This window comes from Fopius arisanus, unplaced genomic scaffold (assembly GCF_000806365.1).
Source record: "Fopius arisanus strain USDA-PBARC FA_bdor unplaced genomic scaffold, ASM80636v1 scaffold00085, whole genome shotgun sequence".
Classification (NCBI taxonomy): Eukaryota; Metazoa; Arthropoda; class Insecta; order Hymenoptera; family Braconidae; genus Fopius; species Fopius arisanus.
The window spans coordinates 374,380-392,716 of NW_011887824.1; the positions used below are offsets into that span (position 1 = coordinate 374,380).

Genomic DNA, 18,337 nt, shown 5'->3' on the forward strand with positions numbered 1-18,337 from the left:
CTGAAATAACCAGAGATAACCAAAAGCAACAATCAGATTAATAGTATATTATGCACCCCCGAAAGGAAAGTGTCTTCTGACAAATGTGACGTCACATGAGTCAGAAAACACTTTTCGACCGTGATGCATATGCTACTTTATGTCCCTAGAGATAAAAAGTGCCATCGAACCGAGCCAAGCGGGGTTTTAAGATCGCGCTTTTTACTCCCGCTGGGACATAAAATTATTATACCGATGGATCATCAGTAAGCAATCAATGGACGAATTAAATCACACAAATACAAATAATCATCCACCCAAAAATAGTAATATTTACATGTAGAAATTCCATTACCGTAAACAAGTTGTCAACAGACAAATTGATAATACTCAACATAAGGTAATTTAGACCAGCCGATGAAGATTCAAGTTGTGGAACACATTATTTTCTTTTACAAAATTGTATATGACAGTATTAAATCATCGTAGCACCAAATACACCGAGGATCAAGGAAAAACCTCACCACGCAGAAAACTTTTGAGTAGATGCAGTCATCCCGCTCACAAAACTCATTTGAATAATAAAACTAAATAATGAAAAACGTTAGAAAAATTCACCACCTCAATATGACACTCCAACCACTTAGGCCATGGGTGTTCTAGAAATTTATCCAATTTTATAACAAGTAAATGAAATTTCAACTAATAAAAAAAAAATAATATAAAAATAAATAAATAATAACAATAATAAAGTTGGTAAACTAACTCACGTAATGAGTATTACGCGAATCCATACAATTTCTTTGAGGCAAATGTGATGTTTTGCAAAATTACTTGTTAGTTCTTAAGCTCATACATGTGTATAGAAATGATATAGAGACAATGTTTTTTATAACATGATGCGTTTTCGTAAAAAATGGAAAATTCCATAAACTTCTTTCAGTACTTCGTGAAATATAATTGCGGAAGTTTTTATACCGAGAGTTCAATCAAACTTCTCTTTCATCTCTTTTTATCTGAATTTCCATTTGTAAACATTCTCTTTCAGTTTTAGACTTAATATAAAGTAAAATTTTTTCAATTTAGTACCCCTCTCTAACGATTTTCCAGTAAATTATATGTTTAATTCCATCGGGGGAAAAAATCACTTGTGCTGAATTCATATTTTTTTCATCTTTCGGGCAAACTCACGAGAGGATTGACGTGGAAAAATAGAACGTTTCTGCGTTTTCTTATTATTTAATGATTCACCCAGAAAAACATTTGTTATTATTTACAACACGTCTCAATAAAAAATGAAGAGTTCCGACGAGTTTATAAAAAAGCGAATGAATTTGATCAAATAAAAATAAAAATTTGATCATCAAGAGCAATTGATGGATCGGATTATGAACCACTCGTAATAGAGACCATTACATAGCCATTATTATGATTTACGCAATTTCATTCTGAGTTGCACTATTAGCAGCATTCACCAAATAATAGAACGCCCTCAACTGTCGATTAAAAAATCTTTCAAATTATTAGATTTAAATATTTGTACATTTATCAAGGGTTTCTTCCATTATTTTACTCTTGGCGATCATTAGAATCTGTGAATCACTCCGTAATTATTGAGAAGACCGTGATTTTTCTATTTGACAACTTAAACTTCAAATGCATGCAAACAAGCACGTAAGAGATTGGCATAAAGAAATCATCCTACGACAGGTCGAATAAGTCATCTGAACCGTGCGATGGACATAATCATGACGCAACCTGTCCAACTGCTTCTTCTTTATGATAAACAGAAGAAATCAGAACCTTATTACCCTCTTATTACACAGACGACACATGGAACTCGAACATACTGTTGTTATGAATGTTTATCATCCGGTAGTCACGGTTGTACCTGGTGATCTGTGAGGAGGTCAATGAAGACATCAACGATTACTGAATTAAGCCGTCATATCATCAGCTTTGTTATAATCCTTTGTAATCAATAAATCAATCATCAATCAAATCATTATCAATAAATAGGATTTTATTTTATTATTGAAATGGGAAAAACATTCTACATATAATTAATTTAGACGAAACCAAAAATTCACAAACCTAGCCGCGACAATTCATTTCAAATATAAGACATGTCGTTGTGGTTTTCATTCAAATGATTTATTCAATAAATTATCATGATTTATGACCTTGAACATCCTGATCTCATCTTCATAAATTTACAATTAATTTAACTCCATTTTAATATAGAAATTAGACAAATTATGCGCTGTAATAACTCATCCAATCACAACAAATACTACAAACTTGTATAAAATTATTTCTTCCAGTACGTTCCAGTACTCATATCTATTTAAAGCTAAATAACCATTTGCAAGTGATAACACTTTCCTCGCTAATAATACAATGAAATCAATGGATTCAATGCTTAATTAATTATTGGAGTTGTGCTGAAATTAAAACGTAGAGCTTAAAAAATAAGCAATACGCAGATATAGTCCTACTTTATTATTTGCGTGCCAACGAATAATTAATTACAACTTTTTGACGGTATCATTACTTCTAATCAGAGATCCATGCATCGTAAGGCACTTTTGCAAACAGATTTTCAACAAATGTTGTCATCACTTGGATAAGTTTACGCCTGAGTGATGGCTTCATTTCCTTCAGGAGCTCTTGGCTATTACTGTTGATGAATAAGTTTAATGCGGCCTCTGTAAATTTTATTGAGAAGTCATGAATTTTATAGACATGCGGTGACACATTTATCTCGAATCAATTAGAATTATTTTCTTTCTCGAATTACTTACGTAATATAGTATTTCCATCATGAACGTTCTCAACTCCCATTTTTATCTTTTGGACACTGAAGTCCATCTTCAATTGCTGCAATCTCAAGTATTTGTGACCTTCATTGAGGTAAGGCTTGGCGCGAATGAATATTTTCGCTTTAACACCGTCTGAAAAGAAGAATAAAAGATATGGAGCATTTTTTCTGATGATGTTTATCAACCATTTTTATAAAATCTTTATACCGCACAGGGATGGGTTTTGGGGCAGGGATGAGTTAATAGACAGGTAAACTATTACGCTAATTACTTTCTTACTAAACCTATCCAGTAAAAAGCGATGCATAAAACTGGTTATTTATTAGTTTGCGAATCTAATTATGCCTCATGGAGTCGACTTTTATCCAATGCATTAATACTTTGAGCACCATCCATTGAGGATGTTTTGCACCTATCGCAATTAATTTTCAAGTATCCTGATGCGTTAATTAGTTCAAGTAATAGCTTTAGAAAATTAATGAAAAAAAAATTTAGTCAATCGTTATGAATTTTTTACCATCGTTTTATAGTTGCTTCAATAGTAAATTTTCAAAATTTCAACACAATTTTATATTTTGGAATACATTTATAGAAATTTTTATTTTCCACATAAGAGACTGGGTTAATTAAAAACATTAATAATTAATAAACACAAAAGGATGTTGCGAATCAATCTCAAATTTGATACAGGCATCTGTTATCGTTTCAAAAACATTATGTCAAAATTTCAAACAATTCTTATATCTTTTCCAATACATGGAAAACAACATTAACTTATCTCCAAAATCATGCCTGGAGAATCTACAAAACCATGACTAGAGACCAGACTTGTCCGTTCTGGACTTAAAAATGTATGTAGGAAGTCTGAGGTGAAGATAATTTCTAAGGATTTTACTAACATTTACATATTATGTAACTAAAAAATGTCAGGAATGTTTTTAGACTGCTTTTCCATCAACCACTTCATCACAATGAAAAACACATTAGACCATCATGCGGTCAAAATAGTCAGTAAAATACAATACATTATCAATGTGAACAAAAAACATTAGAATTCATTATGGCAGATGTAAATAATTCTACTGATTAATTCATCATTTCTCCGAAATCAAAATAAAGTAGTTATTTTCCATTATAATATCATAATAATTCATAATAATCCCACAGCAAAAACAAGGATCACCCTAAATTGTAAGTTCACAATATTATTTAAGAACCATTACACATATTTTGGTCAACTTTAATTTTTCAAATATTAATGAGAAAGATTTTCCCTATTCTATTCATATAAAACGTCTGCTGCCCCCAGTTTTTCCCAATTTAAACAAAATTTCCTCTTAGTCAGCCCCTAGTAATAGATACTAATTACAACTATTTAAATCTATCCTCTTTTTACTTACCATATTCGCCCCAATAATCTCCAGCCCCACTGGCCTGCACTAAAATCAACTTTCCACTGGACCTGTACTTGGCAGCAGCTCGAATCCTGGGGATATTGAGCGCCAGTTGAATTTGTACTTCATCATGTGAGATCCGTGTCCTCAACCCTGTGATGCGAAGAGCTGACACGCCCCTAGCAGCTACATCACGGAATTGTGCATTATACCCATCGGGACCTCCACCAAGAGCAATGCGAACCTCATCCAGAATTATTGGTTCTACTTCCGGATATCCTAATTGTGGCAATCCTAATGAAGAAGCATAAACCACAAAACAATCAATTATTCGAATCAAATCAATATCGAACTATTCATTAAAAACTTTTCTGTACACCCAAAAAATCCAATATCAATTCGAGACTTATCACCTACGATCTTACATTAGGACTTTTGAAAGTATCAACTTACAAGACTTATGAAACTCATAAATTTAGACTTTCAAATCTCAAGTGAAAACTTGCGAAAAGAGTGTACCTAAAATTTTCAATTTCCTTGAGACTTTCAAACATCCCAACTTAAAATTAAAAAAAAATCTTGAATATTCGAGCGTCTCAACTCATGTATTTCAGAGTTCAACTTCTCTCAACTTTGAGACAGTCACCATCTCCTTTATCTTTTTGTACACGAATTTTAATGTGGTCACGTGCATCCAGAATAATTTGTTCGTCAGCACTAATACATTTTCATACAAATTAAAAAAAAATATATCTTAAAATTAATCACAGAACTACGTACTATCGAGTCCATTTTTTAAGAAGATTTGAGCTTTTCTCTTCCTCTTTTTTACTAAAAGATAGAGTAACATGTGTATATTATTGTTGGCTGGTTGAATGGGTGACTTATGGGTGTTTTAGGAACGCATTACTTCCTCTCATCTTTTAATTCTTCTATTGTCCTATGAAATTAATGGGAGATATGTATGAAATACAGATAACTGTGTAAAATTTGTTAATTTCAGGCAAACTCGCATTTACATATAATTGCTAAACTAAGGTGACAAAAGTTTAAAAGCAAACGGAAACGAGTGAAACTGTATTGCAATGAGACGATAAATATTATTATGATCCCGTTAATTTGTTGTGTTTATTTAATTATCGTTTGTTTGATAACCTTCCTATTCGTAGAGAACATTCTATTCTCTATTCACATTGCATTCAGCATTTATATCTGAATATAAGGATAAGGATAAGGATAAAATGATTTACTGCTCCTAGAATTCATTATCAATATTTTTCATTCATGTTGATTTATCGGTGACGCAGTGATTATCTTATTATTATTGTTTTACTTCTCATCGTTTTTATTTAGAGAAGTTCCGATCCTTATTCTAATTATCCTTGCTATACATTGGGGTTTTCGAGAACGTGCAGATATTACTAAATCTTTTTTACTTGGTATGGCTGCTTTTAAATAATAACTTATTTCAATTATTAACTTCAAAATTATAGAAATAAAAAAAAATTTTCCTTCCTAAATTCTGTTTTTATTACGCAATCTTCTTACTTTTTTAAAAATTAATTTTGAATTATAAACATTTTCGTACTACTCTGAAGAAATGTGAGATGATTGTACACTCAATTTCTCTCAAAGTGAGGAAAGAAAAGTTTCGACGTTTTGCCTATAACACATAAAAAAATTAACTGCAAATTTCCTGCAAGGAATTTTACATAATAAGAAATACGGACCAGCGAATAAATTGCTCACGTCCCCTTGAAAACTCCATTGCGTAGCTATCGAGAAATTTAGATTAGTTGAGATTAGAGTTAGCACCGAGTAAAACCACTTCATTGCAATTTACTAAATCCAAGCTAAAATTTCAAGAGGTTGAAAGAACCATCAATTACATAGAAATAGGTCCCAGCCCAGTAGCTAAGTTTCTAGGGATTTATTGCGATTCTGAATTCAGTTTTAAACACCACAGGTCAGCGAAGTATAGAAAAAAACGTTCAGAGCTCTCATTATCATAAAGTTCCTCCAACGAACTTGGTAGTGATCTGTACCTTTCACCTTTATTATCCTCTACAAGAAGTTTCGTTAGGTCGATCATTGACTACAGATTATTTATATATCTTCCCAACACGATATTTATGAAAAATAGACTTGAAAAAATTCAATGCTCCGCTATACGATTGGCACTTGGGTACATGTGTGCAACCGCCACTAATGTCCTCATCGGGAAATCAGAACCTATTTAATGAAAGCTCTTTCGGATCAAGGGACACAGAGCTCACAAAATATCTACAAATTTATCGGAATCAGATCCTACCCTCATCATGCAACAGACAACTTAATGGTTAAATATATCTTCGAGATTTTACTGATTAAATAATTACCGTACACCGATTGAAACTACCACAAATTTGATTTAAACACACACTCATTTAATGCGCTTACATGTTCCCGATAGACCTGAACGAGTACTTGGATTATTCGCAGCAGGGGGTATAAGGGAGGCCAATAGTTTTGTAAATGGGGAACTCGAAAAATCATATCGTGACTACTACGGAATTTTCATCGACGGAAGCAAAAACAGAGACAGCACCTATGACGGAGCTGCGTTGTAGCTGCGTGTCTGGCGTTGGATACTCGTATCTCTACAACCCTCAATAGTTACTCCTCAATTTATACTGCAGAATGCATCGCACTCAAGCTACCGATGAAATTCATAAAAAGAAATCCAAGTCATAAATACGCGATTCTGATAGAAACATTATGGGTAAGCAGGAAGTGGATAAGTTAGCGCGAGGGGCAGTGGAGAGTCAGAGTGCTGAATTTAGGATTCCTTATACTGATTCTAGAGCACAATTTTAAAACGAAGAACGCAAAGAACCAACTGACGGAATTTGAGAACGGAGAACCAAAAAGGGGCAGAATACTGAAGTCTGAACTCTTCTGCAAGAACTCTCCTGAGAGAGCATAGTAACCGGCAACCGCTTTAGAGCCAACCATTACCATCTTGCAGCCTCCTTATAGTGAGAATTACCAGGGATCACAGTTGACCGTGTGGAGCAGAAAGCTAAATCTTCGACCATATCTTATAGCACTGGTCCAGGTACAAGCAACAAAGATAAACTACTAGAGAAATTCAATAAGTTGAAGTGTACTAGACCCTATTCTATTCTAAAAGGGACACGCTTGACACAATCGATTATCTCGAAAATCTCGAAATCATGGAGCCATGATTCCTTATTGGTCCGCCCAAATGGCGCGAGATTACAAAGTCGGAACTCTCTTACAGAAATCGTTTCATAGCTAAGCGCTGACAGGCGCTATGGTCTCCCGTACTACAAAAAAAATCGTAGATACGTCAGATTTCAAATATATAGAAGAAATATGCAAATACTTAAATGACTGTCAAATCTTTAAGTTCCAAAATGTGTAAAATACTAATGTAATAGAATTAATATGGACTACTATATGCAAATGTAAGTAACTCAATGTACGGGTTCCAACATTCTGACTCGATATTGAAAAAAAATTTCAATAAAAATAAAAAACATCTCTAAGAATGATCTCTGCAGGTATCCTTAAAAAACGTGATAATTTTCAGTTTATATTCATTGCAAATGTGTTGCAGGCAAAACATAGAAATTTTTTTTTTCTTCAGTTTGAAAGGAATTGAGAGTACAATCATCTCAAATTTTTTCAGAGTAGTAGAAAAAACTGTACATATCACAATTAATTTTTTTTTAAATCTTAAGTGAACAAAATAGAATTTAGGAAAGAAAAAATAGGAAAAAAATATTTTCTCCAATTTTAGAGTGTTTCTGATTCTTTTACATTTGTTTGTTATTTTTTAAACGATTTTTGGAATAAGAAAAAATGGAATGGAATAAAAAAAAATGATATAACACGTTTTTAAATTTATACAAATTAGGGAATCAAGATAAAGATCTGAAATTTTCCAAAGAATTATTTTTATAGGTCATAGATATGTAAAAAAATTGGCGCCTTGAAATTCGCGGGGGACAGATTCGCCATGCCTATCCGGCTAAACGCTTTATTAAAATTGTTTCATAATTTTGCAATCGAATCTCGGTATCCTCCTTTTTTTGTGATTTCCTTGAATCATCAAAATTAATATTACAAAAGTATAGGAATTGAAAGTGCTCAAACTGAGAAAAAACAATTCTTTTTTTCCTGAAAAAACAGAACTTGTTTACAGAATTATTATTTAACAACACATAGAACCGGAAAGAGAATGGATGATATTTACGATCCTTTTTTTAAATTACAGAATACTCGGAAAAATTGATGACATCTAAGTTAACAGAGATGCCACCAGTGAGTGAGTTAAAAAATACTCCTGAACACCTTACGAATGGATCAAGTATTATATCGAAACGAACTTGAGAAGAAAATCCATTCAAGTCTCATTTACGCGTATGGTATATGGGGCAGCGGTATTTTGCCATTCGAAATACACCGTTATAACTTGCTTGAAAGGATCGTATAATTTCCTTTCAGCATACTCCAATAATGTCAGGTCATATGAGTGAAGCTCATTTTTTTTGTGTCAATTTAAATCTATAATAGTCGCTGCAACAAATTAAGTTATCTCATTACGTTTTTTTTTCTATACTACTGCTTATTCCTTTGATATGAGCCCCACAACAAATTGAATCCAACCGAGATAATGAGACTTACTTTATGCATAAACCATTGATAAATTGTTGATATTTACCATGTGCAAACTGCTGGGTAAGAGCATTGGCAGATCTCGCTAGACAGGATTCAAGATCTGGTTGACTCTTCGAGCATGGCTCAATAAATTCCAGTCCCCTGTATTTTCCAATGGCATTAGCGCAATGGACAACAATTAAAATCCACGTGAAACACTTCAGACTGACTCCCTCCATAATCCTCAAAAAAAATAGATCTTCAAGTTCCGAAGATCTATAGGTCTGTCCCAAATTCGGCGACACGAAACTGAGGGTATGTTTGAACGACTTCTACGAGAGTGAACGAATCGATGGTGATGCGTTGGGACTTATAGCACCTTGACATTGCAAGAAGCAACGCTACTGGAGGCGAAATGGAATGATGGTAGTGGGGTTTAAACGTTCAGACGCCATTCTACATCCAACTTTCTTCGAAACCGCCTAATAAAACGTTTGCTAATAATTTCACGAGCAAAATAACACCTCACACAATCAACAAATACAGTAAAAAATGTCGAATCATTCTTTAAGACTACAGCAACATCGATTAACACATTGTGAACTGATCTTTCAATCCATAATTGAATCATTCATGTACAGAGGACTAATTGAAAATTCTAAAGAGGATCCGTACAGGTGTATTTGCTGAGAGAAAGTTTCATTACTGTCGTCAGGAGAGATTAAAAGTAGCATCTGAGAGTCATGAATAATGGTTAATGGTTAATCCGCTGTAAGCATTAGTTGGATACCTGTTTTTGATTTCCCATTTTCCAATTGTTAATTTGGAATGATGATCCAAAATTTACCAGATATTTGTCCGAAAAACCACATGATTACAGGAAATGATGATGCAATAACTTATCATAGACCTTTTGTGTAATTTGTCGTCATTATTACACATTCACGTGTAATAGCGTTCATTGTATCTCTTTTAGATATGTTGTATAAACTGTAATGATTATTTCTGTAGCCTTGACAAATACGTTTTAAAACCTAAATCGTTCAATAAAAATCTTTGAATACGGCTCAACTATTACTTTTCTCTCGCAAAACCAGCAAATCTGAAAGTACAAAATCTTAATAATCAACAGCGAACTCCTAGGACCAATCAGCAGTTTATTTTATCGTGATAAATATTGGTTGCTTTAACGGTTAAATCAGTTAAAGATTAACCCATTCTCAGCAAGACGAAATCGACGAACCGCACCGTATCAGAAGAGAAAAAAAATGTGAAATTAAAACTACTGATCATCCCCGGAATTGATTAACGGTAAAAACTTAACGCAGAATGTTTCTTCCCTCCAATGTTTCTGAAAGAGCTATACGTGCTGAGAAAAAAATTACTTCTGCTAAGTAAATCTATTTAACACAAGCAAATGTAGATGAATATTTTATATAATATTTTCACATTTTAAATGTGAGTTTTCTCTTATAGTTCGTAAATTTATTTGGCAAAGTAATTCTTTTCATTACAACAACAACAACATGATCATGGTTATGCTTCTCATCATGTTTTGCAAAATGACAGCTGTATTGACGTCACCAGTCCACACAACTGACTTTATTTTTAATTAGCATTACAATATATTAAATTTTGTTCCTGCTCTGTGCACAGCCCGATCTAACTTCTGTCCAACGTATCATACAAATCAGTATCATTCGTTCTATTTTTAATTTTTATTTCTCTATAAAAGAATGGAGTTTCATCGGGGGATCAAACCTGTCGAATTCGACTGGATGGACGTGGAGCTACGGCTATAGTGTGATGATAATATATTGTGCCTCTAGGGAGAAAAGTATTTTCAGGGCGAGCGTTATAATCACATTTCGTCAGAAAATAGTTTATTTTCATGAGGCACATGATGTTTTATTCCTATAGGGTCCGAAAAGTGCGATCTAACCGAACCAAGCGAGGTTAGCGTTAGATTCGCAGTTTCCAGTGCCTATAGCGGAATAAAAGAATGTGGGGTCAGAGACCGTACAGTATCCCGAGAATGTCTCAAGGTAAACAGCTAACGATTTAAACATTCGCCCTTCTTTTCTTCCCTGTTTTGTAATTATCTTTATGCGTTACTTTAAATCCACCAAACTTGCAATATATGAAGCGCTGCGTGAATTAGGAGAACATCAAGAAGTCATTGATTATCTACAAAAGATTAAAAAAATTCATTACAAATATATTTTACTCATATTTACAAGGAGAAAACCGCCAATGGCAAATTGAAATGAATACCAAGAAAAATTATGATTTTTTTAGACAAATTAATTCGTAAGTCTCAAACTGAAAAATTAATCGTAAATGCCAATAGGCAGTTCTTGTAATCACTGAAATCCACCGTAAAAGTTTCCTGATGACAGGTTTCGTCTCTATCTGTTTCATAGAAAGAAAATATTTATAAACAATTGAATAATGTAGGAAAATATTTGTATCTTCTTGACACTTTATTAGTGAATTGTTTAAGAAATCTTGACAGATTTCTTCCTAATGATTTTGTCAAATGGAAAATCTGAAAAAGCCTTTCCGAAGATTTCTGTGAATGCGTTAGACACCAGATCATTAATGATACCACGGGTCACGACAAAACCTGGTTGCCAAGCACTGTTGATTATTCTATCTACGATGGTTTCGATAAAAGAACGGCCTTGGACTAGGTTCGTGATGTGAAGTTTTAGATCGCGAATGGTTTGGACTTCTACACGTACAGCTATCTTCGAGCCCGGTTCCTTGGTGACTGTCGTGGTTTGGACGAGATCATCTGTCAACAGCAACAAAGGAAATATCAATAATTATAATACCCAGTACTAATATCCGAAATGCTTCAAAATCCTCGGATATTTCCCGATAAGATGGATGCAGACAAACGCAAATGTCAAATTTTACAAGTTTGAAATTGACGAGCGCCAAACGAGTTTTCTACAAAGTTGGATACGATCGATTATTTACAGACCAAGTGATGGGAAATACCCTCAAATGAGTAGACGTATTTTCTAACACGAGGGCTATTGGTGGGATTTTTTTTTTATTACAATTCTAGCCAACCAAATGAGATTCGATATTTTCGGTCTCGTGGTTTGTTTCTATCTTATAATCTCTTCGGCTGCGAGGACTTTTTCAAATTAATAATTTCCCATGACAGTTTGTATTTATTTTAATAAGGCTTAATAAAACAAAATGATTAAAAAATAAAATAAAAAACGGTGTCCCTATTCTTTTTAGGTAGTGGACAGATACAAGCTGCAGAAAATGCCAACCTTGAATGAAACACTCCATCCTGTGAATAATGACGAAGTTCCTCGAATATTGGACTTTGACTGATTGAAAGTCGAAAAGAAAAAAATCATCACCCGAATACTGTTAAAATTCCCACGTAGTAATGATTAAGCTAAATTTTTCCTCCCCGTTGCCACGCAGCGAAACTATCGGGAAATATCCGATAATTTTGAAAGTGTTGGGTGTTATAGGCAAATATTTTTCATCTGCGGATTTCGGTCACTGATTCGGAAACTGATTCTATGAAACTATCGACGCAAAAGGGGAAAAGGAATACTCACTCCTTTTTCTCTACTTCCACGGAGAAATATTCAATAAAAATGATGTGCCTACTCCGTAATCTGCGAGTCAAAACAATATTCAGTAAAAAATTACGGAACAGTCACGGACTTTTTCACTTAACTTCCAGGAAAAAATACGCAAAGTTCATAATGATTCGTGAAATTCCTGTTAGACTTCACAATTTTCAGGAAAACTCCCAAAATTTCCTGAAGATTTCAAATTTCCACTCATATCTCCATAAAAATTCAGCTAAAATTATTTTCTCTTGCATATTACGTGAAATGTTCCGTAATTTTTCTTAAAATATTCCTCTTCCTGCGGACCAATATACATATCTAGTTACAAAATATCCAAAATAAAACCGAATCTAGTCTGCCATTTGCCAGCAAAGCCAGTATTCTGATTGGACTAAATGCGTCCATCAAAAATGATCTGCATAATTATGAGTGTTAGTAAAGTTCGCAACAACCTGCGTATTCTATCAATAGTGAGCACATGTTCTTTCTCTATCGCAAAATTTCCGATCACTGTTTACTAGGAATGCTGCAGTGATCTAGTTATCACATTTGCCATATCCATTCAATATTTACTATCTCACGTATACCCACAGGAAAATTAGAACGTAAATTACGTTTCAGAAAATGCATTTTATGATTTCGTAGTCATAAATTAAGTTTAAAATATCGCGAGTTATAATCATATAAATCCAATTGTAAAAAGATTCTGAACGTAATTTTATGTTTCAATTTTAATCATAAAATTCTCGAAGGTGCCAATTTTGTACACATAATAAACGTTCACATTTTTCTAATCCAATGAATTATGGCAGTCTGTGTAATCTATAATTATAATAGATTACTGAGGCTCCACGACAATATATAACTAATTAAATAATTATAATTATTGGGAAAGCTCTATTGAAATTTTCTAGGGATTTGCACATCGATACTCTATTAGTCTGTGAAACTAGTGCAAAATTTCCGTTTTTATACAGATTATTCATAATAATAATATAAATATAAATAAATAGTCAATAAATGATGTACATATTAAAAATTAGAAAATTGAATCTAACCCGCGTGTGTATTACCGACCTGAGGCGAAGTCGACGGTGGTAAACACGCGGGTTTGAATGTCCTCTTTTCTTTCCTCGGTGCACATTGTTTTTTCCAATAAACACTACGCGGAAAAGTTCGATTTTCACCCCTCAAAAACAATAGAAATTTGAGGGATAGAATAGGTCACTTTCTCCCCATCATTTGGAGAGTAAAATCGAACTTTCCTTGTCGGTATGACAGCAATAGTATTTTTCATACCTAGGATGGAATCATTTTTTCTGCTGTGGTTATGATGCTATTGTATATCATTGTGACCGAAAATGCGTCTGTAACCGCAATGACGTAAAGTTATTTTCGGCCGAGTGAATAAGAAAAAATTAATCTGGGTTTAATAATATGAATAGGAATATCTTTCATAAATAAATATAAAGGATGTAATGAACCCGAAATTGCTTCCATTATTACGAAAAAAATTCCAACTTTCAATAAAATTAACATTCCGACCATAACTTAGCTCTGTAAAATCCAAGGCCTAAATTATTCAATATGTTGAAATGGTATTTTATGCCATAAGTGTACCGAATCGCCCGATTCCAACTTCGCACGTTAGAATCGGATATTATAGACCCTATGGGTGCCATGACATAATATACTATACGAAATTCGTGCGTTATGGTATTTTTTGACTCGAGCGATTGATCGCCTTTGGCTTGTTTTACTACTTCCCACGAGGTAAAAAAATCATTACGCACTTATTGCGGAATATACTATTATTTCGGAAGGAAACTATCAAAAGTTATTCTATTATTTCGAAAGGTATACATGAAATACCTGATCAGAAATTAACATTCTGTTTCCTCCTAAAAACACTAATTGTTAAAAATAGAGAAGCATTCCAGTATTGAGGTGAATGGAGAAATAATTGTGGTTTAATCATCTCGATAATGAGACAATTTAGAATAATTACCAGGAATTAAAAAAACTTACATAAATCTAATGTGAATCTTCCATTGTTCACCATCCTGGGGCCCATAATATTTCCCCTGAATTCATAATTGCCATTCAGAAATTTTGCTGGGAAACTTTGAGTGTAAACAACCTGAAAAAAATCAACATGCAATGAAATAATTGAAAGCGACATGAACCAAAGAATCATGTCTGCAAAATTCATTTTCATCAACAGGAAGTTAATCCCATTTAGTTATTATGAGTAATTTTTCCATTTAGCAAAAATCATTGCTGGTATTCACAAAATGATATATGTCAGGCAAAGTACTCTGTAATTTGGAATTGTGTTTATTATGGTTTTAATGGTATTTTAGTCACATGGACAGAAACATGTTTTTACTTTCTATTTTCATTTTATCGTTGTCGTACCATATGAATGGCAAAATAGTATTCTTCACGTCTAGGACGGAAAAAATGAATCTGAAAAATGCGGTTTTATCGACTTCGGCCCGGATTATAAAGCCCACGAGTCAGAATTACTTTTTGGCTATAGCTATGATGTTATTTTACGACATTGTAGCCGAAAACGTGTTTTATCGACCGTAATGACAAATTCTCACCTATCACTTGAAAACCAACTTCACACGAGTAAAAAACACCGCCCTACAGTCTGGAATAATATACTAAGAGTTTGGCGGGAGACACCAACCAAGACGAACGTATCTGTTCCCGTTCAGTAGTGTTCCACTATAACCCTTCTTGTTTCCCGTGAACCCAGTTTCCCTGTACAAATTCTCGTCATTCTCTCTCAACTTTCCTTTCCCTCTCTCGCAACAGACGAGAAAGGGTTATTCTGTTTATTAGCCTTCCGATAATTAATAGCAGTTTATAAACAATTGCCGTCGTCCCTCCCTTAATCTTCCACTACAAAGGCATCGCATGACGTCACCCATCTACCACACAAGGGAATATAGAATTAAGTCTTAGGCCAAGTTATCTCCCGCTCACTACAAGGGAGTCGCATGACGTTATCTACCTACCACTTCGGTTAGTGGCAATACCATTAGCCAACTTCTGCAACATCCGCCCTTAGAGGAATAACGGCCGCAAGAAATAAATTCAGTGCCGTAAAAATCAAAAGAAGAAGCAGAAGAATGAAATACCGATACTAATATTTAAGGCTTCGCCTCGGACTGTGAACTGAATCGCCAGAAAACTTCTCCACGCTCTAATGACGAAGTATACAATAACATAAGATTCATCGGTACTTTAATATTCCAAAGAGTGGGATGATAATTCAGAAATAAATGATCTGTACCCATAACGTTCCCTTTCTTTCACTTATTGGAATAATTTCTCTCTTCCTCTCCTTTTGAGGCAATGCATTTGAAAGATAAATAACCTTAAAAAAGTATGTGAGTTATTCAATTCCCATAATTTTTCATGGAGTTATGGCGTTTTCAACGTGAAGATGCAATTTTCATGTTTTACGAAAATATTAAATTTGGTTCAGTTTCTTCATATTTCTGACGCAAATGAATAGGAGTATTTATATATAATAATGGTATCAGTTGTATCCAATTTAGTTGCGGTTTTGTGAAATTATTTGTTTTGTTTTTCCCATTTTTCACCGTTACATCACGCTTTAAAATTCATGTTTATTGTTAATTATCGTAATTCATAACGATATATATTGTATAAAATTTAAAAGGAAAATAATAAATAGAGGGACCTGAGGTGAAATCGATTCACCATTTAAAATATTTGAAAAATAGTAAACATTTGGAATTGCTTCTATTTTGATGAGTTTGAAAATAAATTGATGAGAGAAATTGACATACTTTGTAATTAGCCAAATCGCTGACGAATTTCGTGACTTTGCTAGCAGTCCAACCGCTCTCGGTGATATTCCTTAGCGTCAAACTGAATCCAAAATTCGTTAGTCCTCTTTTGACGGTGACTTCCTTAACAAAAAATGGATCGAACGGAGCAATGCTGTATTTTGGTAAACCTGTTTTGAAATACGGCCTGGCGGCATTGAGGCCCTCCCTGATGCAGGAATCAAATCCACTAACGTCTGGATAGCAGCTTCTGAAGGCATCCTCTGCATCAAGACATTTCCACGTTCCATCATTTTCCATTTCAAATAAAAGCATATATTTATCATATTATATATTTTTTACATTGACAAAACATATTGGCGCATTTGTTTCCTTACCAGATCTAGGATAAAGATTTTTTTTCTTAGTGTTTTGAGTGATATTGAAGAGCACATGGGAATTATGAAAAAAAAGAAAAGAATCTCTAATGGGGCATGCACGTTGATTAAATAGTGAGTAAGAGCAACTTGTCGACTGAAACTCGTTTGGTACTACGAATTTTTCACGTTGCAATTGCTAATTTGAAGACTATTTAGTTTATATCACAAAATAGAATAAGCCGAAAAAATCGCAGAAACACAGTAAATAAAAAATTCCCTTTTTTCTTCATAACTCCCAGCCAAAAATTACATAAAAATGTGCATGCGAAATATCGAAGTAAATTTCCAATTCCAATTGCGCAAACGTCATTTCACTTTCACCCAGAAATCTTGGCATCTCATGAATTCCCAATTTATTTTAATAAACAATCATCGCGAACAAGATCGTGCATTCCTTCCTTTATTTTTTGGTTTTTCAAACTCCCGACCAGACAACAGAAAACAATTCTTTATTTCCACGACGCAATCAAGCGTAAATCATGCAGCAACAGAGAAACTATTGAACCCAACAATTTTATGGTTTACCTCAATGGAAACGTAATGAATAGGTAAGTAAAATGGAGAAAAGATAGTGCATATAATAGATTGCTTTTAGAATAAAGTACTTGCCAAATTCAGCAGAGAATACTCCAATGGCACAGAGGGACACAATGACAAATTCCCGGTACATGATTTCACGTTGCGTCAAACTCACTAATATTATTTTGTTTTACATGAATAGATCCACCAGGTCTTTCTGTTCGGAGCAGTTACTGAGATACGACACAATTACAACACGATTCATACAACATACAAACGTAAAACAACCTCGCTCGTACTCAGTGTTCGCGCTTTCACTCTCAGCAATGTATCTGAGATCGCTCCTTTAATCCCAGAATAATTTTTTTCGTTCCCCAATTATATAATTTTTACTTTTTTTTTAGTCGGAAGGGGTTTTTCTTCGTGGAGGGGACACATGAAATTGGACTTGTGGATCCGACCTTCAGATGCAGTTGCTGCTAGGGGATTCCCGGAATTCGGTTTTTTATTATTTTTATTTTTTCGTATATTTTAGTTTAATCTGCGCACTCTGGCTGTTTTTGGATTTCATGCAAATAGCATCCAAAAGATGGAGAATATTTTATTGAAAAATGAAGAATATTTCATTGAACACCTTCAATTTATCTCTGTATCATGTGTTTTTCTTCTGGTGGCTAATTATGAATAGGTATATATCTGATCATTTTTTTTGGTACACGGTTAAGGCTTAAGGCTTCAGTTAAATTATCATCATTTAAGTTTAAAAAATAGTTGAAAAAATTAGCTGCAAAATCAGCACTTTCTGTTTGCGGTTTCCCTTTCTGAACTTGAGATAGAAATATTTTAACTTGGAGTGATTTAACACGTGTTTAAATAGAGTTTCAGGTTTTCATATCAGAACCTATGCCCTGACGAAATTTCGGATTTTTGTAAATAAATTTGCCCGTTTATTCTTCTTCTTTCATAAAAATTGACCCTCAGTTGTCCATCTGCATATACACACGTGGCCTTCAAACTTCGTATTTTTACGTTTCAGACCGTTCTACATTATTTCCAGGCAAAATTAGAAAATCGAACAATCGAACGATTGCAATGCTT

The 18,337-nt window shown here is 33.8% G+C and overlaps 2 protein-coding genes across 2 annotated transcripts; both read right to left on the minus strand.

Annotated features, from left to right (window-relative positions):
• Positions 1–2,111: 2,111 nt before the first annotated feature.
• Jhbp2 (Juvenile hormone binding protein 2) lies at positions 2,112–9,247 on the minus strand. Its single transcript, XM_011311202.1, has 4 exons — positions 8,925–9,247; positions 4,202–4,489; positions 2,784–2,933; positions 2,112–2,687 (listed from the first exon to the last, which is right to left on the minus strand). The coding sequence occupies exons 1-4, from the start codon at positions 9,097–9,099 to the stop codon at positions 2,536–2,538; spliced, it is 765 nt and encodes a 254-aa protein (XP_011309504.1). The 5' UTR covers positions 9,100–9,247; the 3' UTR covers positions 2,112–2,535.
• Positions 9,248–10,253: 1,006 nt separating this feature from the next.
• On the minus strand, positions 10,254–17,560 carry Jhbp16 (Juvenile hormone binding protein 16). Its single transcript, XM_011311203.1, has 4 exons — positions 17,330–17,560; positions 16,302–16,564; positions 14,500–14,611; positions 10,254–11,657 (listed from the first exon to the last, which is right to left on the minus strand). The coding sequence occupies exons 1-4, from the start codon at positions 17,388–17,390 to the stop codon at positions 11,359–11,361; spliced, it is 735 nt and encodes a 244-aa protein (XP_011309505.1). The 5' UTR covers positions 17,391–17,560; the 3' UTR covers positions 10,254–11,358.
• Between the last annotated feature and the right edge of the window lie 777 nt (positions 17,561–18,337).

Excerpts from the sequence above, each read along its gene's own strand:
- Jhbp16 (XM_011311203.1), bottom strand. The coding sequence starts at position 17,390 with ATGTACCGGGAATTTGTCATTGTGTCCCTCTGTGCCATTGGAGTATTC. Across the intron at positions 14,612-16,301 it reads GCGATTTGGCTAATTACAAA|GTTGTTTACACTCAAAGTTT; the intron begins GTATGTCAATTT and ends GATTTTTTTCAG. Across the intron at positions 11,658-14,499 it reads AAGATTCACATTAGATTTAT|ATGATCTCGTCCAAACCACG; the intron begins GTAAGTTTTTTT and ends TGCTGTTGACAG.
- Jhbp2 (XM_011311202.1), bottom strand. The coding sequence starts at position 9,099 with ATGGAGGGAGTCAGTCTGAAGTGTTTCACGTGGATTTTAATTGTTGTC. Across the intron at positions 4,490-8,924 it reads TACCCAGCAGTTTGCACATG|GATTGCCACAATTAGGATAT; the intron begins GTAAATATCAAC and ends CTTCTTCATTAG. Across the intron at positions 2,688-2,783 it reads TGATGGAAATACTATATTAC|AGGCCGCATTAAACTTATTC; the intron begins GTAAGTAATTCG and ends TAAAATTTACAG.